Consider the following 27,214-nt stretch of genomic DNA (forward strand, 5'->3'; position numbering starts at 1 on the left):
CTGTCACTGCCCAATCTCATGCGTAGCGCCCGAAGGCGATGCGAACAACCCGGAGGCTCAAACAGTCCTTTCAGCGTCTGGACTTTGTTATGCGGTCTCTTTCTCCCTCTCCCGCTCTATCTCTAGCCATAAAATCAAACCCCTCCAAGGGAACAAAGACTAGGCTAAAGTTGCTCTGTGTTAATCACTGAATTTGGGGTATCCCAAGGTCGTCAGTCCCACCGGAACTATGATTGCTCCCCTTTCGGTTGTCTACGACGGTGTCAGAAAGCCTGAGATTGAGTAAGTTCTCCTCTGTTAGAAAAGACGTTTTGTCGAATAAACTAAATAAAATAATAATAGCCTTGTCTCAATTCCGGGCCTTCCAACTATCCATCCTACGTACAAGTTGAAAGACCACACGAAATGGCTTCGGGAAGTACTGAGCCATCAGGTGCCCCAAGCGCGAATCATGGCATTTCAGTATGATTTTGCAAAGGATTCAATGGAAGTCTCCTGGGCGGAACTATTTCGAAATGTTGAATACCTACTATACAGTTTGGTACATCGGCGCGAGGGCACAGAAGACCGGCCTGTCTTATTCATCTGCTACAGCTTTGGGGCAATCATCCTCAAGAAGGCAAGTCACAAGTAGATTATTTATTCCACCTCCATAATTCGTAGCTAACATTATGTATTTCTTGATCAAGGCTTTGTTGATCGCAAAGAAAACCCCGATATTCCGAAACATTCTCGACAAGACCAGGGGTATCATATTCCTTGGCTGTCTGAACGATGAATCAAATCCACAAATCGAGGAGCTATGTCTTAAATGCGCTGCGGTGGAGCTAGGAGTGATCATGAAGAACAAGATGATCGACACCCTGCGAAAAACGGACGATTGGACAATAATTCGAGACGTGATAGAGAGCTTCCGCGTTTTGAGATGCCGGTTCCCGGTACGCAACCTCTACGAACTCAGGCCGACTAACATTATGAGCCGTACACTCGGAGTCAAGAAAGTAAAGCGAGAAATGGTAGCTTTCACCCGAGATTAAGTGTCCAGGTTGATGAAGCTGATGAGCTAACATTGGTCAAAGCTATGCGATTTACGGGTATCGTCCTTAGGTTGGTCTGATGAGGATTGCGTGGGCATTGAAAAGGATCATGGGGAACTCACAATGTATCCACTCAGAAGCGATGAAGATGGATATTTCGAGACATTTATGCGCACACTCACGAGAATGATCGATGAGATTGTCCCAAGGCCAACGCAACAAGCATGGGAAAGAAATGATCCCGACGACGACCAAAACTGGCTTGTGATGGAAGGAACTTCTAGCAACCGGTCTGCGAATCTGGAGGGTATGTTAACCCTCAAACCATGTTATTTTCAATATCTTATCTGACATATTTATCTCCCTGCTACCTTTAGCTGATATCACAAAGTCGATGTTGTCGTATAACGACTCAGCTTCATTTCACACATCACATGGTACTCATATACCATGTTATGTCATGACCCCGTTTGAAGATAATCCCAATTTCGTTGGAAGAGAAAAAACTCTCACTGCCATACACGATGCCTTGGCCCCAGGTAGTCCTAGCGTCGGACAAAGGGTATTCGCACTTACAGGCTTAGGCGGAATGGGGAAAACCCAGACAGCAGTACGTTATGCCTTTTCACAGATGGAAGTGACCTACAAGATTGTGCTATGGGCACACGCAGACGGGCAGTCCAAACTTTCAGAGAGCTTCTCTCTTTTCGCTTCCGAGCTGGGTCTGGGAGATGGATTGACCCACGCAAAAGCCAAGCAAGCGGTCAAAGACTACCTCGCGATTGTCGGTAGGAGCTATCAATTGAAACCACTATTGATTCTGATCTGACCCTTAATCTAGATGTGGACTGGCTCATGATTTTTGACAATGCTGATGGTGATGATAAGACGGAACTGCTAGCAGAATTTTGGCCCCGAGGTGACAAAGGGTCTATACTAATCACTAGCCGCGACAAAACTTTGACAAATCGGTACCATGGGAGATTCTTAAAGGAGCTTCATTCAAAAAACGCCGTGGATCTTCTGCTGAAACTCACTGGAATGCCCACCACTACCACAGAAGAGAGACTTGCAGCCCGCGAAATTGTCAAGAGAGTAGGCTTCCTACCACTAGGAATAAACCAGGCTGCAAATTTGATCATAAATCTCTCATGCACTTTCTCCGAATTCCTTGGAGCATACGACTTGCAAGAGCTCATTGAAGACTCGTCTGATGTCCAGCTCATATCGGGGGGTTCTTACAAGTACTCGCTTCGAACGGTTTGGAACATGAACTTCGAGAAGCTTAGTAGTGCGGACCAAGCTCTGCTGAAGATGATCTCGTTTCTTGACCCCGATCGCATTCAAATGAAGTTGCTCCTGGAAGGAGGAGCAGAGAGCGCGAATCCAAACCTGCACTTCATTAATACTTCTTACAAAGTGACCAAATGCCGGGCAGGGCTTTTGCGCAGCTCTCTGATCTCGCAAAATGAACGAAAAGATGAGCTTCAGATGCATCGTCTCGTACAAGCATACTGCCAACTCAAAGTGTCACCAGAAGAAGCACAACAAAGTTTTGGCAATGCAATCTCGCTCGTGAAACAAGTCTGGCCAGTCCCGCCTCGATCAGAGGTGCATAATCCATCTTTATGGGAGAGACAAAGAGCTCTTCTGCCACATGTTCAAAAGTTATGTGAGTTTTACGTGGCATCTTGCCGAAGAGACCAGCCTCTTATCCCAAAAGACGTCGTGAATTGGGACTTTCCTTCCGTGGTATACGAGGCAAGCTGGTGAGAAAAGAAACTCTTAGGCTTGAAAGTAGCAACTAATTAATTCAACATTCAGGTTCTGCTACGAGAGTGGGATGCTAGAGTCTGTTTCAGACTTGCTGAATCCCGCGAAGGATTACTGTATCCAACATTTGGCTTCTGGAAGGGGTTATCGCCTGTTGGCAGATATATATGGGTGCTTCGGATCTCTATGCACAGAGTCAAACCAATTTCAAGGCGCCTACGATAACTTCGCCACTGAATGGAAATATCTCGAGAAAGCTTTCGAAGCAGGGGAGCTTGAAAGACCAAGTATTTGGGAAGTCTTTGGTTTAGGGAGGCTTGGAAACGGGCACCATGGGCTGCATCAATATGCAGAAGCAGAAGCATACTATCGAAAGGCATTGGCCGCCTGGGAAAATCTTCCAGGTGATAAGAAGCTCTGGCACAGTCATCTTGCAACGTGTTTGTGGTTACAAGGTCGCCCAGATGAAGGAGAGGTAGTCGTGCGAGGAGTCATCAAAGACGAAAATGACACAACCAATTTCAGGTAGGACCTAGAGTTCACCCCTGGAGACCATCGGTATTCAGTGCTAATGCATGAAGCCTTTAGAACTGCAATGGCAATGTATGCACTAGGCAATATTCAAATTGCCCAAGCTACAGGTTTGACACTCGAAGGAAAGAAAAAGGACGCCGAAGATAAGCTAGCTGAGGCAATGAATACCCATGTCAAAGTACTCAATTTGTGGACGAAGACATTGGGACCAAGACACCACAAGACCTCGGATGCAATGTACAAGGTCGGCTGGCATTTGCACAGACGCCAGGAATATGCCCAGGCATTGTCAGTCTCTATCGTTATTTCTCGCCTCGATGGCCTTTCTGCGTGCAGTACTGACTAATTGAATTAGGGACATGTTCGAGAGAGCGTTGGATATCTATGAAAGTCAGCCGCATCTATACAAAAACGAAATTGCCCGAACGAAATACAAGATAGGCTGCCTGAAGCAGGATACACAGCATCATAGTGACGGTGCAGCTTTGATCCGCGAAGCGGACCGAATCAGACAGCAGATAGTGCCGCCAGAAGACTGGGAGCCTGCGAAGTGCGAGGAGGACTTTGACAATATAGTCCAGTTCTGGACACGATAAATTTGAGAGAAATGGAGTTCGGCAGTCACAAAAGGTCGCAGCAGAGAATAATAGGTCAAATTGTAAGAGCAGGTGGCAAGTGGGAAATCTGAATTATCTATCATTCATGCCCAATCTCTATCGTCGAAACTTCCATATATCGGCAGTAACATGATAATTCTTGATCTTTCTAATCCATTCTGGTCCGTAAAGAACAGAAAGAGTCAAAAGATAAATCCCTATTCCACAGCCAAAAGGCCATTGCCATGACGGAGGAGGGGACCATTCCCGTATATTCATGCCGAAGACACCAGTAATGAAGCTCAACGGAATAAAAAATGATGCCATTCTGGTTAGCATATTAACCTCATTTGCACTTTGCACCCCTCTTTCCGAGAGCACAAGCTGTGCAAATCCAACCAGAACGCTTGTGGCCGACTCGCAATGACCAGTCAAAAGTTTGCAGCGTTCCATCATTCGATCATAGTCTGCTTGTAGTTTTCTTTGAATGAGTTCTTTTCGTTTTATCGTGGAGTCGGAAGCTGGCTTTGGCCAAGATGAGCAACCTCCTTCAGTAATAATGTGCTGGTTTTCCGAGAGAAGTTCCTTGACCCGGCTTATGGTAGCAACATGTTGCCTAAGCTGACCCAACTGGAACTGTAGCTTATCTTGATCGACGTCCAGCTGATCTTGGCATTCCGTAATACCTTGGGCAAGAACATTCAAGGTCTGTGACCAGGAAAGAAATGACGTGGTCAGAACCGTGGCAAGGAGGAAGAATGGATCTTCTTGCATTAACTGATAGTCCACCTGATCCCTAAGAACTATGCCTTTGAGGGGATGAAACTGGTCTAGCTGTCCGGATGATTCACCATCATCTCTGCTAGGGATCGGTGCGCTACTCTCTGCTGGCAGATTGTAAGGCACCAATGGGACAATACCACCATGTCTAGACCATGGCAGCCCTTGTTCCGTGACCATTCGGCTACTGTCAGTCAGAAATATGCCTAAATTTTTGATTAGCTCTTAGAGACCTTCATGAATACTCAAGCTCCAGGCCCCACTCACCATGCCAATTATTCCGGTGCGTCGCAATAGTGAAGGACACCATCTCCTCCACACTGCATATGTCACTATCATGCACAACAATCTTTCGGACATGTGTGGCCCCATACATTCTGTGATTGACCAATGCCTTCTCATAGTTGAGCCGCAGGCCCTCCATCTCAGCTCGTTTCTGACGCATATGCAGCGATGTTTGACCGGAAAGACGGGACGGGTAAGGAGACATGGGTTTGACGAGGCGGGAAAAGTGCACGCGCACCACATTATCCTGTCTTGACGGCAGAGTTGGTAACTCTGGAACGCTGTCACTCAGCTTGAGGCTGACAGGTAGGTGCTCGATAAAGAATTCTGGGCGGACGGCAAACTCGGCTCCCAGAAATGCGATGCAGTCAGGATGTGGGAACCCTTGCAATACCCCAATACGTGGCTTGCAGTTTTCATCATGCAGCCCAGTAGTGATGAACGGGAAAGCTTTTGGATATACGTCATCATTGGAGAGCGGGCTAATCTCAAATAATTTGACCTCCTGAAGTCTGGACTTTCGTTGCCCGGAACATGCATCAAGAAAGTCCGCCAGCTGTTCGTAGAAGGAAGCTGCTTCTGGGTGATACCGATAACAAGATCGGATATGGCGTAGATAAACAGAACGGTCGTCGGTGCTGCTTGACATGCTTGAGTATATGTCGAAATAGGAATAAGCCATAAACAAGAACTTGGTTTTTGTTATGTTCTAGTGGTAAAATGCGCTGCATGGTTTCCGTCAGTATATACAAAGGCTTCGAGGGCTTTGTCTTTGTCCACTAGGTAAAAATATCCAAGATACCTAGCGTTGAAGTTCATTAGTGGTGCCAATCTACTCTTGTTTCTCGTATATATTTAATTGGCTTCCGGGCAGTGCAATCAATATATTAAAGTCAGCCACTATTCCACTGCCACCTTCACCCGGGCATAGTTACGCCCACCACATGTATGAGTTCACCAATAATACATGGCTCCCGTACACCTTCCCCTCTTTCCCCTCTTTCCCAATGAAATTGTTGATCGTCTGAGCGATAACATCGCTTCACTTTCGTGATGGTAGGTCTTCTCCACCTGCTGTCGAGAGTAGATAAATAGTGGCGCAAGCACAGGGCTGATTTACTTTTGGCCTATTTGGGAATCACTACCATCTTCTCTTCCAATCACTCTACTCGAGATTCCTTGAATCTTGCTTCACTGCGCAGAATTCGCCATCCAAGGGTACTTGATCGCAACAATGCATCCACATGTGGTACGCTTACTCTAGACATATGGTGATATCTAGTAATTCTGACAACAGCTATTTCAGACTCAGCTTGTCTCAAGCGGCACGGAGTATACCGACACTCACGTCAAATCCTGGGCTCAGGATATCCTGAATAAGGCATCGCAAGATACTCGCCAACAGCCGTGGAAGCGTGCTTTTGCCGCAAAAGAAGTCAATGTTTTGTCCCCGCAGGTGGCCGATATCATTAAATTTGACCACAGGAGCGCCTGTGCTAATGCTGAGGCTGGAAACTGAGATATGATTTAGATAGCTATCATCAAAGGGGTTGGATGAAGCATTACTATTTAGCCACTTGAAGTCCGTTGAATGTGAGATTGGAATATGTAGCAAACGTGAGTTGCCTAGTTAATATTCCAGTTCAATTTATATGCTGATTTCCATTCTTTTGTGTTTTGGTCCAATAAATCCCCGGATAAGGCTCAAGTGACCACGTGTAAAGTTATAAATTAACCGTCTCCCCCCAGGGCCGATGAATGCCAAAGCCAACCTTGGAACTATTCCAACGCTTAATAAGCAGATCTGTCGTCCAATCATCCATAAGAGTCATGGAGAGAGGCATATTTCGCTATCTCAAGTGGCAGGAGCTATACAAGGTTGAAAAACCTTTCCAGGTCCTCATTGATTTGCCTGAGGATGCTGAACTGAAGCGGCAAACAAATATGGAATTTGAAGATGGTTCGGAGGTGACCATTACGGATATTCGAGCCGTTCAAAGTCGCCCCCAGATTGACACACACGGATTTACATATGCTTATCACGATAGTAGTCTCACTGAAGACCAGTTTCTTGATAAGGTAAATGTTGAGTCAATATATCTTCCAGAGTGTGAGGCACTGCTTCGGAGCTCATTGGATGGGGTCGATGAGATCCATTTCTTCAATTGGCTGGTATTAAGCATACAAAAGTTTCTCCTTGTGGATATCTCATTGCTAACACATGCAGGTACGAGATACCAGTTCTGTTCTATCGGGCAAGGAGGTAGATTTGAACAATCCTTTGGCCCTGGTTGGACCTGCAAGAGTCGTTCATATTGGTAAGGAGTGTGACACTTTGGCTGGTCTATGTAGCTTCTTTCAAGCTAACTTTCTGAAGATCAAACATCCACTAGCGCAGTAGAAAGGGTCTATCTCGAGCTGCCATCAAAGGCAGAGAAACTTCTAAAAGGAAGACTTCGTCTGATTAAGTTGGTTCTTCCTTCTTTTACGTGAGTCAATATGGTCACAGGACATATGTTGATCATAATTCTAGCTTATGGCGCCCTGTTAATGGCCCAGTGGAGAATTTCCCACTCGCCATGTGTGACGGTCGAACAGTGTCACCTACTGCACGAGTGCAGTCAGATCGAATCAGACGGAAATATACCGGAGGCACAACTTTTGTGTTACAAGAGTCTGAGCAAAGATGGTACTACCTCAGTCATCAGAAAAATAATGAGGTTACTATATTCAAGAACTTTGATTCGGATTATGATATGACACAAGGTAAGCAATTGCACATAAAAAGACTATTATAAGCAACTGACATTTCATAACTAGACGCCCCTCATTCATCCTTCGTGCCGCTAGTTCATACCCCTGGGATTCGGCCTCGCCGAAGCATCGAGGTCAGAGCGATGGTGTTTACATATGCTCCGAATTAGTTATGAGATATATGGCAGCCTCAACCATCCGCAGTTTGGATGAGATTTACCATGCAGACAGACAATATTTATTTTCTCAAGTGTAGGATCAGGATATGTACTGGGCTGAAGGGCAAGAACAATATGGGCCATTTCGATCACCTAAGGAGCTTTTGTTTGTTTTGTTTTGTTTCTAGGCGTTTTCTGTTACTATAGGCCTATTTAGTCCAATTTTTATCATAAGATAAGCTTCCTAAAATCATGGTCATTCTCCTAAGAAACGTACTATACTTAGGCGATACTAGGGCTAGCCAGATCTAATAGAAAAATGATGATCATCGGTTGTTGTTTAATGTCCATCTCTCGAGATATGGGCGTAGCCCGTATCTCTACGGCCTCCTATGGGATATGGGGACGTACTAAGCTATGGTTTTATGTACAATAATGAGCGCCCATAGGAAGGAACTCCTTCTAGTGTATGATCTGGCGTACGGCCAATTGGCTGCCCGTCCTTCTGATGATTATCGGTGGTTGTCTCGGGCCTCTTTTAACCTGAGTACAACCTAAAATTGCCCCCAAGGCAGTGGGAAGGACAGGTGCAGTGACATATATATATATCCAGTGTCTTTGGTACTTGTTGGAATGGCAGTGTTGACAGGTGAGAAGCTAATAGCAGTTACTGTAATAGGCAATACTCCAGACATTGGATAGTTGGGATACGAGGTGATGGACACCACGGGTTTGACACAATGAGTCTTACTAAGCTGTAAATTGATACAGCTCGGAACAATCCCAGGATTGCCCAACAAAATATAGTCATTTGGCAATGCCAAGACATGTTCGGGCTTGGCAAACTGTTTTCTGCCAAGACCTGTTTATGTACATAAAATAGCCTAAAAGGGGAATTTCTACATTACTTTTGCATAATCATGCCTTCAATTTCAAAACGACCATGGACATCTCTAGCATTGGCGTCTAGACTTTCTGACAAAGCACTGATACACATCTTTTATTTGGCGAGATCGTTGGATCTGAGGCAAAGAGACAGAATTGCAAAGAACGTTGTACACAGGTTGCGAAGTCCCATGAGTTCTTTCTTCCCATTGTAAAGTGCTTCTATGTACATTGTCTAATATATATCCCCACTCTTGGTATGGGCTTTTTACATCTGTCCTGCTGGTTCCCATCTTGTGATAAGCTACAGATATCTGGCTTGGGACAGGAAATGTATTTACAACATGGTCCCCGTCCGATGAATATTGTATCAAATGCTGTGGTGAGTCAATTGCCAATCGCACTTAGTCCAGCCAAGAAAAGAGCACGTCGTAAAATGCTTTGGGGTCTTGGAGGAAGGGTGCATGACCTAGACCGGGGAACATATGGAGCGTGCAGTTAGGGATCATGGCTGCGGCAGCAGGGCCAAGTACATCATAATGTCCCAGCTTCGCAGCGACGGCAGGGGGTGACCATGCTTTACCAAGTGCCGAAACGTCACTGGCGCCCACCAAGAGGTAGGTACGCGTCTGCAGGAGAGGCAGCTGGTAGATGATCGGCTGGCTGAGTAAAGCGTCGGTGACGAGGGCCATCACGTACGAATAGTCGGAGCCATAGTCGCCGGCGTAGATATCGGCTAGCATGTTGACCCAGGCATCATATTCAGGCTTCCAGGGGGCATTGGGGAAGTAGTTGGCCTGCTCATAGGCCTTGAGAGTGGTAAAGTTCGACACAATACCGCTCTTGTACGACGCGTCAATTGATAGGTAGGGCACACCCTTGGCTACCCAATCCTCCAAGCCCAGTGGATTGACGAGGAAAAGCTGTTGGATGCTGGCCGGGTACATGAGGCCGTAGCGGGCGGCAATCATGCCACCCATCGAATGGCCGATTACGGTGACTTGATCGATGCCTAGCGCAGTGAGAAGACTGTGGATATTCAAAGCCTGCTGTTGCACGTTGTAAGAATAGCCTTGAGGCTTGCTCGATTTGCAAAAGCCGATATCGTCGGGAAGGATCACTCGGTAGCCGGCGGCTGACAGGTGACGCGCTGTGTCGGACCATGTGACGCCGCAGAAGTTGCCGCCATGCAGCAAGACGGCTGTCTTCTGAGTCTTGTTTTGTTTCCTTGCCGGGATGTCCATGAACGCCATCGTGAGGTTCTGGCGCTGATTGGAGAAGTTGAACAGCTTCACCGGCCAAGGGTAGGGGTAACTGGATCCGTATAAGTCGGCTGGCACATGGCCATCGTAGATGGTGCCAATAGGGTCGGGGTCGGACTGTGCGCAGACGACAGTCGTACACGACAGAATTGCCGAGAAGGCACTGAAGATGGGGAATATCTTCATGATGTGGTTGCTTGAAAAAGGACGAAGTTCGAAGAGCACGGCTCCCTGTCAATCGTATAAGAGGAAAATAGACTTATTCTTTCACCTCCTGATGCGATATATACCAGCTTGAGAATTATTTTGATGTGAAATGAAGGCGGATCCCAGTGTAGCTAGCACCAGAGCTAGGGGCACCGCGATGCTACCTATATGTAGTTAGTGATCTAGGGGCTGATCACAGCCTTTCCTGTTTCGCTTCTCAGCCGGATAGGGGCTTCTCAAATGCAATTTCATTAGTACCAACTTGGTGTTTTTAATCAACTGAAATTTCACTAGCACGTACTTGGTGTAGTTAGGTACTGTTGAGGGGGCCCGGGGTGCCTGGGTGGGGCGCTGTGCTGAGTAATGGCCACCTCCAGCCCTGGAGGGATTTCGATTTCTGTCTTCCCGTAAGCATTCAACACGCAGATTCTTCTTGATTTCGTTCAAATGAGTTACTTTTAGTATTTCCCGTCATATAAATGTACATCTACTTGGTTGCTGTCAATCGACCATCCAATCCTGGGCAAATTGGCCCCCAAAATTTCTCAAACTAGCGCCGTTAACGCCATGCAGCGTGAAATTAATCACGTATACATCTTTGCGACCCCCGCCTAGCGCTCCATTTTTTTTCTACAAGGGTCTCGGATGAAACGGGTCAATGCCCCGATCAGGCCGCGCGATGTAACCTGATCCCAAAGAATCGAAAACTTCCGCGAATAGGACCCTTGTCACTCTGCTGCATGACACGCTAACACGCTATCCCGCCGGTAACGCGGTAATGTACTTATGTCGGGATGCAAAAAAAAAAAAAGATGTAGGCTGAAGGCGACATCACTACTGATACGGCCTTGAATTACTACATATGTATTGACCGTCGCCTCAATCGCTTTTGCAAGACCATACTACCCACCCCCAGGCGACCTCTAGCAATTTGCTATGTCCAAAAATACCCCAGGACCAAGCAGGGCGTTGGAGATCCAAGTGCCATGTATCGTGTTCCTCGTGACCACGCCGGCTTTCGTGGCTATACGACTGTGGTCCCGAGTCAAGTCTAAGTCGGGGCTCGGCTGGGACGACTGTACTATTTTGGCGTCTTGCGTGAGTTTTTAATTCAAGAGATTGAGCTTCCACATGCAGATTTAACGCTCCTATCAACAGATCTTTGCGATTATCGTCATGGCTTTTATGCTGGCGTCCTGTGCCTATGGCTTTGGCCAACACATCGCGAATCTCACAACACCGCATAAGCTAATGACTCTGAAGGTACATTGGGAATCCTTCTCACTGCAGTTTTCTCGTTCTATATTGTGGCTGAGGATCGCTGACTTCAGTCCTGCCAGCTCTTCTTCGTTAGTCAAGCTTTCTACAAGCTCACCATGAATATGACGAAGATGTCCATCCTGATGCTATATCTACGCATTTTTATCCAGCGTTGGTTCCGGATCACCTGTCATGTGCTCTTGGCTATCATCACCTCCTATATGGTGGCCACCTTCTTCGCCTCCGTATTTCAATGCACGCCAGTGGCCCGGGCCTGGAACAAGACTATCCCAGGATCATGCATCAACATAACCACTAACTGGTATGCCAACGCCGGCTTCTCAATCGCTACCGATATCATCATATTGACTCTACCGATGTACCCGCTCTACACATCGAAAATCCGGTTGAAGCGGAAAATCGCCTTGATGGGAGTGTTTGCCCTCGGCACCTTGTGAGTTTCAAATACCGCAGTGCAGGCGTTATCTCCAGACTGACCCGGAGTTTTCAAGTGTCGCGATTACAAGCATTCTCCGAATGCAGACGCAGGACTTCTCGTCCACCAGTCCTGACATTACCTGTAAGTGTCCTCATAGTCACCCCGAACTGCTCTTACTCAAGCACTTACGAGATCTACAGACGACATAGCCTCCTCGGTATGGACGATAACCGAAGAAAATGTGGCGATTACCTGTGCCTGCCTGCCAATGATGTGGATGCCACTTGCTAGGCTCTTTCCCTCGGTTTTTTCCATAGATCATGGGGCCGACAGCCATGGAAGCTCGGCTGCCAAGAACTCGGAACCTAACACCACTTCGCGTCCCCGAAGCAACTGGACCCAGCTTCATGCGTACCCTGATACCAAGGGCATCAGTATGGACCAAACCAGCGATTCCCCAAACCGCTCATCGGAAGATAGCGCGGGCGAGGGCGGCGAATCCCAGGATCAAATCGAAAACGGCATCACGAAGGTCACGGAATACTATGTTTCTTATTCTAATGCGAAATCGCTTCGAGGAAAATATATCTCTAGGCCCGAATAGGTCGAATAACTTGTGGGGTCCTAGGCACACGATGACTGAGATGTGTTCTGAATTATCGCTAAATCCGTGCAATGAATAAATGAAAAGTATAATTAATAACCTTATCAACAAACAGTCAATTGTTGTAGTTTGATCGTCTCTTTGCTTTCCTTAGAAGGCTATTACAACATAGTCTCTAGATTTTGTAGTAGAAGCTTAGTGAACTTCAGAAGTTCAACTACAATGTACCTAGGTAATGAGAGAGTTATGCCCCGGGTGGCATACTTGACGCCCGTACAGGGACACTGAGATTCCCACGGTTGTCCTCAACAAGACAATATGGGCTTTCCGCTACCGACGGAGTTGACATGCACCATTTTGGAGTACATTTCTCACGACGACCCCCATTTAGCTAAATATGCAACAATCAGTCGCGACTGGCCGGCGATCGTCGAGAGCAGAACATTCTCATACCTCAATATCGAGACCTCCGAGCAGTTAGCGGAATTCAATGAGCTATCATGGGGTCAAAGAGGGAGCTATGTTCGAACTCTCCATTTGATTGTTCAACTAGAGTCTTACTATGATGATGATGGCGACGCGTGTTTGCGCTACGAAAATGAAGGGGAGATGCAACGAAACAACAAGCTTTTTGACACATCGACTCAGTCATTTTTCATTACTCTGGCCAAATGGCCAAAAGAAGGCGCCGGCTTTAGTCTTTCGATTGAGGCCCAGTCCCCCGATGATATTCTAGATCAAACGCCCGAGGACAAGAGGTACCTTTTTGGTGATTTCCGGGATCAGAGATTCGAAAGATCATACCTTCAATTCAATTCGGAGATCGTTGCTATCAAATGGCCGGCCATCCCCACAGATATCTCCCTTGTAATCATAGGCGGGCATGATAGAAGGCAAATTGAACCAGCTTCTTGTTCTTTTGTCGTGTCGAAGTTACCTCGACTATACCGCCTGAAACTTAATTTGAATGATCATTACAGATAGGACCCGGAACTGAGAAAACGCCGTAGAAACGGTATACTATATGACAATGCCCGGTAGGATATAATATAATAATCGGAAATCTAGATTTCGCGGATTCTATTCTACTATGGCCTGCCAGTATACGGCAGCTCCGCCTTGACTTTTGGTTTAGGGCCCCTTTCAATCAAGACTCTTCCCCAGACCTGCTAAGCTCGCGATTGCGGGAGTTCTCGCAACAATTGAAAGTAATGAGCGTGACCCAATTTGTGCTTGGAAAAGAATTCTTCTGGCCCACAGATGAACAGAATCACAATCTCCAGCTTCCCTTTTGGCTCCATCTTACCGATCTGTCGGTGGGATACGAACCGGTGACTCCAAGTGGAAACTGGATGTTCGCAGAGGAAGGAGCTCAAGAATCCGAATATAAGGATGGTTATCACTTGAGTGACCCTGGCTCCGATAATGAGAAGGATGAGACTGATGTAAATTGGACAGCCCCGGAGGACCGCAATGGCAGAATATTTCGGTATGAGCACATTCACGAGACGTTCGATGCGTATTATCTCTCAGCTGCCAATGCCGCTCTTCGCATGCCCAAGATGAATAATATGGTTTTGGAAGTGACGAACGCCTGGAATATACACAAGTTCGTGTACACTGTGAGGAATGGGGTAGCGAATGCGACCTGGTTCCATCCCTCTGCTTCTACGAGTGTATACAGGCCAAGCGATAGAGTCTTACAAGTCTGGAAGCAGGTTGCTTCCGCGCGTACTAGAGGTTTTCTTGAAGTTGAAATTAGCCACATCAGGGGGAAGTTTCATTCAATTCTGCAAAGCGTTTACACGGACGTCACTTTAGGAACAAAGTGGGATCACGCTGCAATTGACAACCGACAAAGAGTTCAGCTGTAGTTTACGACCGAAAAGTAATAGGAGCGAATGGGGTGGTCGGCGAGTCTGATTGAGCGGGATACCAAAACTCATTTCGTACTTTTGAATCATTCAAGGGATCAGGAAAAAGCTAGAATACACGTAGCTTCAGCAAGAGAGATTTAAAACAAACATGAGCGGCAACAGTTGTAGGCATCTCTCTCAATGTTTTACCGGACTTCGATTCTCAACGGTGAAGGGAGGATTGTAAGGAAAGGGAGAGATTATAAAGCAGTCACTATGTGAATGAAAGGGGTAGGGATGTACCAGAGAGGATATCAAGGGTCCAGAATCATCATCATAGATGAAGGGGACTGGAAATGGGGACAAATTTAAAATATTTCACGGGAAAGACCCACGGAAAATAGTACTCAGATCAAGGTCGCCATGATTGCATTTGGATACAAACATGCATGGCTACAACGTATTGACTTTTAAGGACCTCTTCTCCAACCTCGTGCCACTGGCTCAAGGATTGATGAAAAGAAAATATTCCACGAATGGAGGTGCCAAAGAATACGCCTGTCAATGACACGAGTGCCATTGAACAAACTGTTCCGCCGCGCTGTGCAATGCAGGGACCAGCCTGTGGTGAACCGTCTTGTTGATCACAGTCACCCAAACAAGGTAAGTATGAAGAAGAAAGAAGAAAGAGAGGAAGAGGCGGGGGGGAGGCATCCTTATATACCTTTTCCCTGGGGCGGTGGCAGATTCATACAGGGCGGTGGATTCATACATGGCGGTGGCAGGGGGCCTAATCATAAGTAAGACGGCGCTAAACCCTGAAGGCAAAACTAATCAGAACAGGCAGTTCATCTGCGGGTTACAAAATAAATATACGAAAAAAAGCAAGGTAAGACCATGAACAGACATCTTCTCCAAGCGCCCGGACAAGCCGAACAGTTGATGAAGAGGATTCGCGTCAATCGGGGGTAGTGTAAGCCCGATGACACTGTGCAACGAGGCATGCGCAAGCACAGAGGCCAAGTCGCGAGGTCCAAACATTAGAATAATCATGATGTTCTGCAATGCAGAACTTTCAGCGATTAAACTGAAAAGAACAGATACTACACTTGATCTAAGCCAGAGGCAAAGAGAGCTGAAGAAGAAAGAAGATAAGACGAAGTTCTGGGGGCAGGGCCACTTTCTTATAGTTATCCTAAGGGCGGTCGGCTTCTGCCACTATTCACAAATGAGACAAACAACGAATAGGCCCGCTTAACTATATATGTAAATGGTAACGTGATGATAAGGAACGGGGTCTCTTATTTCCGGCTGACTTGTTTGGAACTGTCATTCATTTTTTGGAGGGAGACCATAATGTTTGTTTGTTTCTACAACATGGGACCTCGATCGTATTTTGGACATTACAGACACCGCCTTATTAATTTAGTACCGCTTTTGCCACCGCTTTAGTTTCAAACTCCGGTGAACCATTAACAAACTTAAGTCACTTTGCCATATCAAATGCTTCATTGTCTACTTCATTATAAAGGGGTTGAGCTTTATAGGAATCAGGTGGAATATACCTTCTTTTGATCGAAATGTAAGTTCTTATACTATGCAAAGTAGAAGTGGGCAGAATATATGGGAGAAAAAATAAAGAGTGGCAGAAATGTGGCATAATTTTAAGTGGCACTAGATCAGGAAGGCGGTACTTAGCCTTCAGGCAGGGGCCGTATCAGTTCCTCGCTCCCTTGCTTCAACTTTACCAGCTTCAGCAATGCAGCTGTATCTTATTCGCCATGCGGAAACAGTACATAATGTTGCAAAAGTCCTGTAGGAATTGATATTTCTCAATTGGCATTCCCAGTTGACTTGCACTGACTTCTTGTGATAGGGCGGGCACCACTGATTCGGCACTGACCAACCATGGAGTGGCTCAGATCAATTGCCTTGCTCAGCATTTCGTCTCCAATTCAACTAAATTCACGACGGTGTTCTCTTCTGATTTGAGCCGAGCACGAATCACAGCCGAGGGGGTCTGTCATGCACAGGTTCCATCCTCCGGTGAAACACCTTTGCAACCGATAGTTACTCAAAATTTAAGAGAGAAAGATTACGGATCGATGGAAGGCCGCTTCTGGAACACTTCTCCTCCATCGCCAAGGCCTCGAGACTGGGCTATCCCTGAGTCAAAAGAGTCGATGAGAAAGAGGGCTGAAAGCTTTTTCAACGAACACCTGCTCCCACTACTGATGCGTGATCCAAACGGCCGACAGAACATCGCAGTGGTTGCCCATGGCATTATCCTCCAAGAGCTATGGGCATATTGTATTGAGATCTTCAATCCAACAGATACACAGATTGCTCCTCGAATTCATGACACCAACATGACTACGCCTCATCGGAAACCTACCTGGTCAAACACCGGCTACATGACTGTACTGATTACCCCAGACGCGACACAAAAGACTATACTGCATACTTTCATGCCGGGCTTCGCATTTGTTGTTCTGAGTATTGACGAGAAGAAACATCTTTCCAATCTCCGTCGCACTAGGGGTGGCGTTGGAACCGCCGCGCATGACGTGAAACAAAGGAAGATTGACCAATTTTTTCGATAATCGACTTTCAACAGAGAAACTGTGGCGATGTACAAGTTCTACCATCTTCACAATGACCCAAATATTTAGTCCGTGTGAAACACCTCATCCAAGGGCTTCCACCACCCTGGACCCTCCGCACTACTCACGGCTCCGGGAATGGGACTCTCCTAATCGTGGGTTATTAGCTTCTGCATCTCTCCATTTGTATTGAATCCTCAATATACCTGCATCCCATCGGTCATAGCCCACCACTCTCTCATCTTCGGCAATGACCGCATGTTCTCCATATCAGCTTCGATATCTGTTCCGACGTACTTGAAAGTCGCAAATAGAGTCCGATCGTTGTCGAAGTAGATTGAGTCTGTAGAAAATATACCATGTTAGCCAGTTTGAACATCCAATATGATCGTACATATTTTTGGCATTGAACCTACAGTCTACAATGTTGCATTCCTTGATCTTTTGAAGGATCTCAGGCCAAACATTGGCATGGCACTCCTTGTATGCTGCAACAGCTAGGGGCTTGAGGTGGACGATTTGGGCGAAGCGACGGGGTTGAGGTTGAGGCATGATTGTTCGATATAGATTAAATATTTGAAATTAAGGCGAATTGCAAGAGACGACCAACTGCCTTTTATGCCCCGCTCTAGCTTCAACCCGCACTCGGAGTGCGTTAACCCGAGAGCTTGGCATATATCCACATGCATGGAGGCGGCTTGAATTAATATGGTCACGAGACATCATTAGAATGTAGATATATGGATACTACTCCGTACTAGTGATAGCCCATCTACATGGATGTACTTGTAATACTAGTGGTAGGTTGTACTTTCCCCTTGTATCTAACCCCCCCTGGACACCCCCCCCCACCTCCCTAAACTGATCACTGTGTCCTATTCAAACTGATCTCGCTGGTCTCTTTTCTGACTCTTTCTAATTTCCTGATTACCTTGGTCTCAGCCTGCGACTTACCACGATCTATCCGAAGAAAACACTGAAACAATGACATCAACAATTCCCGAACTTCCTATTTTCAATCTCGGCCCGTCCACACTACTGGATATTGCAACGGACTTGGTCAACCGGGTTCAACAAGCTGCGAATGACCTGGTCAACCATGTTTTGCCGCAAAACGTGACATTTGAGAATACTCTTCACCCACTGACAAATATTGACAACGAGATCAAAGGGAAAGCTCAATACCTCGCCCTTTTCCAGGCAGTTTCCCCTTCGTCAGAAATGCGGACGACATCCTCAACAGCTGTGAATATGGTGGATAAAGCATATTGGGGTGTCTTCCAGATACCGTCTCTTTTTGCTTTGGTCAACGTTGTTTATAAGCACGAGGAGGATAGCCACGCCGAGGAAAATGCAAAGAGTGAATATCGAAAACTTCAATGAGCAGTGATGCCGGCCTCCAATACCGAAAAATGATACTGGCACCTGGTGGAAGTCAAAATGAGATGATGGCACTCAAGGCATTCTTGGGGAGGTCGCCCACGCTTGACGCATATCTTCGAGATCTTGGTGCTCGTTGATAGAGCAAGCCGTGTGATTATGAGTGAATAGAACAAGTCTCACTGACTCTACCAAAGCCTCAAATAATACTGATTGGGCAAACGTCGTACTCTGCTTCGGTCTGGTTGTCGGTGTGGCTCTTCGGCAAGGCAGGATTGAGGCACCAACGGCCATAACTGGTCAGCCAAGGAGTGTACCTTGTATACATAGGATTCTGGACAAGACATATTGTAGTAAGCCCCATGTGCAGGTGCCTGAATCAGTAGACGAAGTGCATTATTGATTATTGATGTAATCAGGTTTTGACTGTCTTCGTGCAGATTGACAGGCATCCCCTTTGTGGCTTTCAGGTCTTTGTCGCTGTGTTTCCATGAAGCTATATAGAAAAAATCTCGGACCGGCTCGCTTCCGCCAAATACAGTTTAGCCAGTATCCACATTGGGAATGCGGAAGGCAGATCAGTCTCCACTCTGTATCTCTTGGCGTTATCAGCATCTCACCAATTGTTCGCGGGTCGGATATTTGGGTCGTCTGCATTTTTATACTTCCCCATTTGCCACACTACGACCCATGGCCGACAAGACAAATCCCAAGGGGACAGCCCCTTCGAGCGACCCTCCTCCCGGCCACGAGAACACCTCTAAGTCTCAACCAGGCTCAGTGCCCCCTGTGATTAGGCACCAGCCAGGGCGCTAGGTGGGCATGACTCAACTTACCTCTCCAGCAAGGGCAACACCTAGCCAAACTGCCAGTCCAACTTCTAGTAGAGCTACTAGAGCTTCGCCCCTTACAACTGAAGATGATCTCAACCTACTACGCATTGCCGTTGACTATAAAGATCGGTTTACTACCATGAAGGGTAATGCCGTTCTTTATGAGGCGAATGCAGAAGTATGGAGAGCCCATGCCGGGCAGAATATCAGTCACCAAACGGTTCATAAGCACATCACTGACAGGCTAAAAGAGCATTCCGCCATACTTGCTATACCGGAACCTGACCGCGCTAAACTGAACGCTACCGAAGCTGCTATGTTTGACTACGGCAATGAGATTTACGAAATGCTACAAGAGAATGCAGTGGCAGAGCAGCGACGAAGAGATCGCAGGGCTCGTGCGGATACTAAGGCTCAGGCAAGTACCGACTCTGTGCGGGATGACACAGCCGATGAATTAGAGCAACCAGCAAGGGAAAAAAGGCCCAGAAATCCGGTGGACTCTGAGAGGAAGAAATGCAGCAATTAACCTGTCTACGTATAGCATACCTTACTAATTATAATATAGAAAGTGAGCGGCCAACAGCCCGGCCACGAACCCTACCTCCCTCGCCATTGCCTTCCTCGCCACCACTGCAAACAGAAATCGCTCTATTTCTTAGTATGATGAACAGTCGAGCAGCCCTAGAAGCTTCAACCGGGGCTAAAAAGGAAGATATCACTCGGCTAGAAACTCGAATGGATAGCATGGCTGTTACTATGGAGGGATGATGAGTTTGCTTAGAACCATTACGCACAGGCTGCCAAAGTAATTAAACTTCATTTTCATACAAATTAATTTACAGAACGAATCTCAACTGTACATACACTTAAAGTATCGAAAGTATTAGTATATTGTCTCTTTCATGATAGGGTCTGACTCTTAGGAATAGGACGAATCCAAGAAACGGCCAAATTGGTTGCCAGAGATATCACACCGATGATCCATAGGGATCGCCCGTAGTTTGACCCATTGTATCTGAAGATAATAGCAAAGATGATACCCCCAAGATTACCGAGACCACCAACAATTCCAGAAACAATACCTAGTGACAAGATGTTAGCTCGATATTTAAGAAGTAATAACGGAATCACGTACCATTAGCAAAAGGATACACATGAGGGACAAGAGCAAAGTTAGCCCCATTAGATGCCTCAATGAAGAAAGCCAGGCCGGCGACAAGACCGAACATGGTCGCTTCCGTGGACGGGTTCGACAACCCGATCGCAAGCTGGAAAGCTCCCATGCCGATCCCCAAAAAGGCGATCAAAATCTTTTTAGACCAGGCCGTGCCTGTATATAGGTAAACCAAGTCTCCAAATAGACCACCCGCAGGCCGACAGACGACGTTGAGCAGGCCGAACATGGCAGCCCACTGTCCCGATTTCGTTTGGCTCATGTGTGGGAATTGTTCTGTGTAGTAAGATCCCACCATCGAGTTGATTGCTAGCTCTGAGCCGAACGAGCAGGCATAGGGAATTGCCAGGGCCATAGTGGATAGACTCATGGCTACGTTCAGGGCTTCTCGCCGAGTCGGGGAGACGACTGTCTCTTGTCGGAAGATGTCGATCTGGCCCGTTGCTGGTGTATCGTCTATGACATGTGGTGATTGGGTACCTTTCTTTTCGATGTCGATTGTGGCGGCATTGTGGGGTGTCATCGTTCCGCTCGAAGAAGTGCAGGAGTTGATGTCGACGATGTTGGCGTTGGGGGCCGAGGTAGTGCCATTTGAATCTTTCGCCCAGAGGTTTCTCTCAGACCACTTTCCTGTCGGTGTATCTTCGCAGAGGACTAACATGCATAGGGCGACAGCGGTGATGATGATGAATGGAATGACGTAGGCGATACGCCATGCTTTGTGAGAAGGGATGCCGCGGGATTGGACGAGGGAGTCGTAAATGGCGGGCATTACAAAGCTTCATTGCTTTCGTTAGTGGATTAATAGGAGAAGGGGAAAAGGTAGACACCTACTATGTGATTCCTCCGCCTGCATTGCCCCAGCCTCCAGAGAGAGAATTGGCAGCACCAACAATGCTTTTGTCGAAGAAACCAGTGCACCAGACCTGGCATGGGACGAAAGTGCCTCCCAGAATTCCAATGAAAAATCGTAGCGCTATTAGGCCCTTGGGGCCAGTGACGAGACCGGCCATAGCAGTAGGGATGGCTCCGCATAGAAGTAGTCCTACGAAGACCAATCGTGGGCCATAACGATCACAAAGTGGCCCTGCAACAAATCGGACGAGTAGACTGTAGCGGTCAGAGAGGTGTTTTCGACTGATTCTATATTGTGGTACCTACGTTGCCAGGAGTGCCACAATATTTGAGTTGGCAACATCTTCTTGTGTCATTTTCAAATCCTTTTTGATAGTCACATTCAACTGGGAAGCCGGAGATTAGAGACTGCGTTCTTTTGGTATATAAAACCTGATGGGACTTTTTATTGTGAACTCACCAGTGGTGGAAAGGCATACCATGATAGGAATGCCACCATGAAGCCAAGCCATGAGAAGAAGAACACCCGTCCATATTTATCGAAAGGATTCAATACTGGAATAGATTTCGCTTTGTGGGTACTTGGGTTGATTTCCGGTGATACATAGAGGCGTTTAAAAAACCCTGGTGCCATTTTGGTTGGCTCTTTGTGTAGTCGAGCGATGAGATGAAAGTAGGCTCGGATTACTTGATATAACCTTGTGGATTAAATGGAAGTAAGAGCTCTTTCGGAGATTTAGGAGAAAATTCAAGAATAGATAGACCTTCGTATCTATATAGACGTTTAGTGTGCTTTGCTTGCTGAAGTATATATCGCAACTGCATCTTGCCATGACACATGCAAGCACAATCAGTCTGATATTCTGCCTGTCAGGTTGTCCAATCACCGCAAATAGCCACGTGCTGTCAATCAAAAAGAGTTAGTCAAGGCACCGAATACTCCGTTATCTCAGGTCGCTGATTTGATACAGCGTAAGGACAAGGTTGCAGCAAGATCATCAGACCCTGGAATCAATGCGGAACTTAATTTTTGCCCCAGACTTCATCCCTGAAACTTCCGCAGTATCCTGCCATGATATGCTGGTAGAGATAAGGTACGAAGTAGAATGACCTATAGCAGTGTAGGATGTATACTGTACCAGATTCCATGATTGGAGGGAAAGCCTGATAGTGTGATTCAGTCCAGTTCATATAACTCCGCGGACCTTCAATTGACTTAAAGCTTACATCATAACGTTCTACCGAACCTAGGAACGGGTCTTTTGCTCCACGTTGCCCAGAAATCCATATCGTTGATAAACGCGGGCCTCCTCATTGGATGCCAAGCCAACCGCGATAGGAACTGAAGAGTTCAGCCGGGGTCTTTGTATTGGACGACCTTGGCGATTTGAGCTCCGCGGAAATACTTAATTCTGACTGTGACTCCAGTTAATGGATTCAGGGTTATGGGTTCTGGGGTGAACCCTACCGAAGATCTGGTACAATCCACCGGTCTAAAATTAGGGCTTCTTTTAGCAAACGCTTTCTAACAATCGGCCTGAGTATCTCTTTTCCCTGTAACTTTTACTATGAGCAAAATTCAATATCTCCTATTTACTTGATACACCGAGATAAGAGGATTTAGCGTTGACTGTAGAAATAATAGGCCGTGGCAGTTTGTACATTCGCTAGATAACTAGTCAATAGTACTCAGTATACCAAATATAGGAGATCTTCATGTGTTGTTAAAAGTCATCGAGCCTCATCACTGGGTAACTCTTCATAGGTGGTGTATAAATACCTGTAACCACTGTTGGTTGATCAGAGCCAGGCTTTAAACCATCTGATGAAGAGTTAGAGGAATTAATAAGAACCTGGAGATGAGAGTCGTCTAATCAATTCCATGTCTCAGATATGTATCGAGGTCACCGTCTTTATATATTGGAATGACCTAGCATCTGAAGATGCCTCTTATGTGGTCTAAGGCGGCGATATATACTGGCTTCTTTGGCAATATTTACGTAGCATGTGATCTTCCATCGGTCCAGGAAAAGAAGTAGTGAAAACAATTTATGCAAAGCACATACATTCTCAAGTGTACTCATAAGGCCATTTTTCATCTCGATGTTCCCATATGCAACATATTCCATCGCATAATCTGCAACTACCAATCAATGGACTTGGCTGGTTGCACCGCTGATACACCAGTCAAAAAGCCATCGGTGACCTTCTTCCCCTTCATACCCTTGAACTTCTTATCAACCTTGTGGAAAGGATCCTCCGTCTCACTCTTACGCACTTTCCACTTCTCCGTGCCCAAAATCGAATCCAACTCCTCAATCGGCGGAAGTTTGACATATACCCAGCCATCGTCCCTCTCCTCAACAGGGAACGTAGCAATATTCATACTCTCATCATTTGAGCAACGACCCGCCTGTTCACCGTTGAGCTCGAAGTTGCGCTTGTGATACGGACACGACACCCAATATTTCCCAGCATCATCATCGCCAACGAGGCCATCAGAAAGAACAAAAGCTCGTTTGTGCGGGCACATCTGCTGCGTCGCATAGAACTTGCCCTTGATCTTGAAGATAGCAAGCTGCGTGTCACCGCGCTTGACATTCGCCGATGACACCTGAGGTGGCTCGTCGGAGAAATGATCTGCTCGGACAACTGGCTGCCAGGAGACACTTGACCACTTGTGGCCTTTGAAATCCTCTCGCTCGGCAGAGTCCTTGGGCCAGTATGTGGGTCGCTGCTGGGATCGTTCTTGGATAACTTCTACCGTCTCGACCGTTTCGTCTGTGTTTGCAAATTGTTGGAAGACTTTTCGGCGCTTGGGGTCTTTGACGGTCTCGGTCCACTCGCAGAAGTAAGTATCGACTAGTTCGCGCATTTGCTTTTCCATGTCGGCGCAGATCCCAAGTTTATCATCCACGATCACTTCTTTGAGGTAGTGGATTCCGCCCGGAAGATTTTCGATCCATCGTGCTGTTCGCTGGAGCTTGTCGGCGGTGCGGATATAGAAGATCAGGTAGCGGTCGATTATGGGCATCACCATCTCCGCTGGCACATCTGTAACAAGGAGTTCGGCGTGTCTAGGTTTTGCACCTCCGTTGCCTCCAACAAATATGTTGAACCCATTTTCGGTGGCGATGAGCCCGAAGCTGGCAACTATTAGTCCTGAGTGTTTTCACCAGCGTAGGATTTGCACTCACTCTTTGTTTTGGGCCTCGGCACACTCTCGTACGCAGCCAGATACAGCTCCCTTGAATTTATGAGGCGCACGAATGCTCTTGTATCGCTCTTCCAGTCGAATTGCCATGCCGACACTGTCGCCAACACCGAAGCGACACCATGTGGTTCCAACGCAACTCTGAACGTTCACTGTCAGTTGGTACTCTCTTGAAGATAATTGCTCCACGTACTTTGATTGCTCGAAGAGCCTTTGCATATGCGTGTCCGCTCTCCATACCCGCATCCACAAGTTCCGTCCAGATATTTAGAAGATCCTGCTTCTTCGCACCGAACATGTCGATGCGCTGGGCACCGGTGATTTTGCAATACAGACCGTATTTCTTGGCTACAGATCCGATAGCAATGAGTTTATCGGCCGTGATTTCACCACCTGGAATTCGGGGCACCACAGAGAATGTGCCGTTTCTTTGGATGTTGGCCAGAAACTTGTCGTTTGTATCTTGCAAGTCATTGATACCCTTGTCCATGACGTGCGGATTGAACAAACTAGACAGAATGGAACCAATTGCGGGCTTGCAAAGTTCGCAACCAAGAGATTCTGGGTTCTTTCCGACGGCTTTCATGATATCGACAAAGGTTTTCAGTTGCTTGATGGCCACGATGTTGTATAGATCGGCTCGGGAGTAGGGAATATGTGAACACACTGAAAATGTTAATGATGACAGGAGCTAGCACTGGAGAAAGTTGATATTACTTACGGTGGTTTGATACCTCTTGTCCCATTTCAAGCATTGTCTTGTTGAAGATTGACTGAACAAGAGGCATGCAACCTCCACAGCCTGTTCCTGCTTTCGTGCATGACTTGACTTGTGCAATGGTTGTGCATGTGCCATTCTTCACATTATCGGCCACATCTCCCTTGGTGACATTGTGGCATGAACAGATCTGAGTGCTGTCATCACTGCAGAGATGAGTTAGAATTTCTCCCCAATAGCAGAACTAACGATACTCACAGGTCATCTGCATTTTCCTCCCCGCCATTTTGGGCACCAAGGATGAATTGACTTGGAGGAACCTCGAGTTCTTTCTGAAGCTTAACCATCTGATTCAACTTCAGATAGTCTTTGGTATCTCCAATCATCATGCCACCAAGCAAGAATTTGCCGTCCATAGTAAACAAGTACTTCTTGTACACTCCACTAAAGGGGTCCTTATATGTCAAAGCCTTCACAGGAGGCTCCTCTAGTGAAGTATCCCCTCCCAGACCAGGGCCAGTGGAAGGTCGACGACCGGGAAGAAATTTCGGCCCATCTCTGTCAGCAAAGAAGTCACCGAAACTAGCGACATCAACTCCGAGAAGCTTCAACTTTGTGCTGAGGTCCGGCCGCGTGAAACCCCTAGGCTGTTTATCTGGGTTGGTCAGATTGAAGGCGAGCACATCGGCCATCTCAATGCCGGGAGCAATGATTCCGAATGTCTGGTTCTCCCAGCTTGCGCATTCTCCGACAGCGTAGATATCTGGGATTGAAGTTTGCAGACTATGCAAGTTAGTTGGAGACTGACCAAAAGACTGTTAATGGACGAACCATTCATCGATCACAAATCCTCCACGCTCACCACACTGGATCCCAATGTTACGACCCAGCTCATCTCGAGGTTGAACTCCAATCTAAGTCTGAATCAGCACATCCATCATCAGACGAAAGCAAACAAGGACACATACCGCAAAGCAAATACAGCAACAATCAATGCTCTCACCATCCTCGAAAGTAATCCCTGTCACATTATTTCCCTCGTCGGTATGAACAATCTTGACCCGTTTCTGATGGAGAACATCAAGTCCCAACTCCTGGATCTTGCGAGTGACCAAGGACCCTGCATCTCCGTCTAGCTGTCGCGCCAGGACCCATTTATTCCGATCAATCAATTTGACATTTCCGAAATCCTCCAGGTCTGTCATCGCCTTCGCAGCTTCCAGGCCTAGTAGTCCGCCCCCGACTGTAACAGCCGTTTGGCCTTTATGCTGAGCAGCAAAGTCGATGAGGCGTTCCAAGTCTGAGATAGTTCGATATACGAAGACGCCTTTGGCATCGTAACCAGGTGTGTGTGTTGGAAGAGTTGCATCGGAGCCTGTTGCGAGGACGAGGATGTCATAGGCTATAGTGTCACCGGTGGAGGTTTGGACAGTTTTCTCCTTGGGATTGATTGCTGTTACTCGTGTGTTGATGTGGTGATCGAAGGATCGTTCTTTGAACGAGTCATACTAATAAGGTGTTTTTTTATTAGGTCTTATGTTCTTCGCTCTCGAATAGGTGAAGGCTTACCCATTCCGTTGGATTGAGGTATAAGTCCTCAATCTTGCGATGCTCGAAAAACGACGAGAGTCCGACGCGGTTGTATGCTACATGGGACTCTTCGCCGATGACAACGATGTCGTATTTTCGCTCCGTATCCTGTTTAATAATCTTCTCGCTAGTTTTTGTTAGAAAATTTCTCATGTCCGTCGTTGAATTTTCCTTACATGAGTGAGATAGCCACCATTCCCAGCCCAACTACTACGATTTTCTGGCGCTGGACATGAGTTGCAGGACTAGGGCTGCCATCGACTGGCTCCCCATATCGTAGTCCATCCAGCACAGGCATGGTTGAGACTGGACAAGGTGAGATGAGTACGGTACAAGCACTGACGACTACGGAACACGGCAATCATTCTAATTTTAAGAAAAGTAAATTGTCCCACTGGGTGTGTCACTACAATG

The 27,214-nt window shown here is 46.8% G+C and overlaps 11 protein-coding genes across 11 annotated transcripts; 6 read left to right on the plus strand and 5 right to left on the minus strand.

Moving 5' to 3' along the window:
• Nucleotides 1–229: 229 nt before the first annotated feature.
• Nucleotides 230–3,940, plus strand: LCP9604111_2088 (tetratricopeptide repeat protein; the record flags this gene model as incomplete). The annotated part of the gene is made up of 10 exons (XM_039069526.1): nt 230–282; nt 343–619; nt 690–1,016; nt 1,080–1,344; nt 1,415–1,825; nt 1,879–2,709; nt 2,761–2,806; nt 2,862–3,335; nt 3,399–3,632; nt 3,700–3,940. The coding sequence occupies 10 exons, from the start codon at nt 230–232 to the stop codon at nt 3,938–3,940; spliced, it is 3,159 nt and encodes a 1,052-aa protein (XP_038932215.1).
• Nucleotides 3,941–4,443: 503 nt separating this feature from the next.
• Nucleotides 4,444–5,654, minus strand: LCP9604111_2089 (uncharacterized protein; the record flags this gene model as incomplete). Its single annotated transcript, XM_039069527.1, has 4 exons — nt 4,444–4,488; nt 4,550–4,926; nt 4,988–5,040; nt 5,095–5,654. The coding sequence occupies 4 exons, from the start codon at nt 5,652–5,654 to the stop codon at nt 4,444–4,446; spliced, it is 1,035 nt and encodes a 344-aa protein (XP_038932216.1).
• Nucleotides 5,655–6,239: 585 nt separating this feature from the next.
• Nucleotides 6,240–6,524, plus strand: LCP9604111_2090 (uncharacterized protein; the record flags this gene model as incomplete). Its single annotated transcript, XM_039069529.1, has 2 exons — nt 6,240–6,254; nt 6,312–6,524. 2 exons carry the CDS (start codon nt 6,240–6,242, stop codon nt 6,522–6,524), a joined length of 228 nt encoding a protein of 75 aa, XP_038932217.1.
• A 311-nt stretch (nt 6,525–6,835) lies between these two features.
• LCP9604111_2091 (uncharacterized protein) lies at nt 6,836–7,929 on the plus strand (the record flags this gene model as incomplete). Its single annotated transcript, XM_039069530.1, has 5 exons — nt 6,836–7,177; nt 7,233–7,323; nt 7,383–7,473; nt 7,539–7,771; nt 7,826–7,929. 5 exons carry the CDS (start codon nt 6,836–6,838, stop codon nt 7,927–7,929), a joined length of 861 nt encoding a protein of 286 aa, XP_038932218.1.
• A 1,277-nt stretch (nt 7,930–9,206) lies between these two features.
• LCP9604111_2092 (alpha/beta fold hydrolase) lies at nt 9,207–10,250 on the minus strand (the record flags this gene model as incomplete). Its single annotated transcript, XM_039069531.1, has 1 exon — nt 9,207–10,250. One exon carries the CDS (start codon nt 10,248–10,250, stop codon nt 9,207–9,209), a length of 1,044 nt encoding a protein of 347 aa, XP_038932219.1.
• A 957-nt stretch (nt 10,251–11,207) lies between these two features.
• On the plus strand, nt 11,208–12,574 carry LCP9604111_2093 (uncharacterized protein; the record flags this gene model as incomplete). The annotated part of the gene is made up of 5 exons (XM_039069532.1): nt 11,208–11,369; nt 11,430–11,534; nt 11,612–11,985; nt 12,044–12,111; nt 12,171–12,574. 5 exons carry the CDS (start codon nt 11,208–11,210, stop codon nt 12,572–12,574), a joined length of 1,113 nt encoding a protein of 370 aa, XP_038932220.1.
• Nucleotides 12,575–16,189: 3,615 nt separating this feature from the next.
• Nucleotides 16,190–17,033, plus strand: LCP9604111_2094 (phosphoglycerate mutase; the record flags this gene model as incomplete). Its single annotated transcript, XM_039069533.1, has 2 exons — nt 16,190–16,245; nt 16,307–17,033. 2 exons carry the CDS (start codon nt 16,190–16,192, stop codon nt 17,031–17,033), a joined length of 783 nt encoding a protein of 260 aa, XP_038932221.1.
• Nucleotides 17,034–17,098: 65 nt separating this feature from the next.
• Nucleotides 17,099–17,585, minus strand: LCP9604111_2095 (L-rhamnose mutarotase; the record flags this gene model as incomplete). Its single annotated transcript, XM_039069534.1, has 3 exons — nt 17,099–17,182; nt 17,240–17,376; nt 17,450–17,585. The coding sequence occupies 3 exons, from the start codon at nt 17,583–17,585 to the stop codon at nt 17,099–17,101; spliced, it is 357 nt and encodes a 118-aa protein (XP_038932222.1).
• Nucleotides 17,586–18,017: 432 nt separating this feature from the next.
• LCP9604111_2096 (uncharacterized protein) lies at nt 18,018–19,775 on the plus strand (the record flags this gene model as incomplete). The annotated part of the gene is made up of 2 exons (XM_039069535.1): nt 18,018–18,278; nt 19,230–19,775. 2 exons carry the CDS (start codon nt 18,018–18,020, stop codon nt 19,773–19,775), a joined length of 807 nt encoding a protein of 268 aa, XP_038932223.1.
• A 374-nt stretch (nt 19,776–20,149) lies between these two features.
• LCP9604111_2097 (MFS transporter) lies at nt 20,150–21,912 on the minus strand (the record flags this gene model as incomplete). The annotated part of the gene is made up of 5 exons (XM_039069536.1): nt 20,150–20,331; nt 20,385–21,202; nt 21,258–21,533; nt 21,585–21,664; nt 21,739–21,912. The coding sequence occupies 5 exons, from the start codon at nt 21,910–21,912 to the stop codon at nt 20,150–20,152; spliced, it is 1,530 nt and encodes a 509-aa protein (XP_038932224.1).
• A 1,509-nt stretch (nt 21,913–23,421) lies between these two features.
• Nucleotides 23,422–27,098, minus strand: niiA (nitrite reductase niiA; the record flags this gene model as incomplete). The annotated part of the gene is made up of 9 exons (XM_039069537.1): nt 23,422–24,424; nt 24,476–24,633; nt 24,686–25,158; nt 25,214–25,416; nt 25,469–25,993; nt 26,042–26,124; nt 26,179–26,718; nt 26,780–26,927; nt 26,977–27,098. The coding sequence occupies 9 exons, from the start codon at nt 27,096–27,098 to the stop codon at nt 23,422–23,424; spliced, it is 3,255 nt and encodes a 1,084-aa protein (XP_038932225.1).
• Between the last annotated feature and the right edge of the window lie 116 nt (nt 27,099–27,214).

This window comes from Penicillium roqueforti (genome assembly GCF_015533775.1).
Source record: "Penicillium roqueforti strain LCP96 04111 chromosome Unknown scaffold_02, whole genome shotgun sequence".
NCBI classification, from domain to species: Eukaryota; Fungi; Ascomycota; class Eurotiomycetes; order Eurotiales; family Aspergillaceae; genus Penicillium; species Penicillium roqueforti.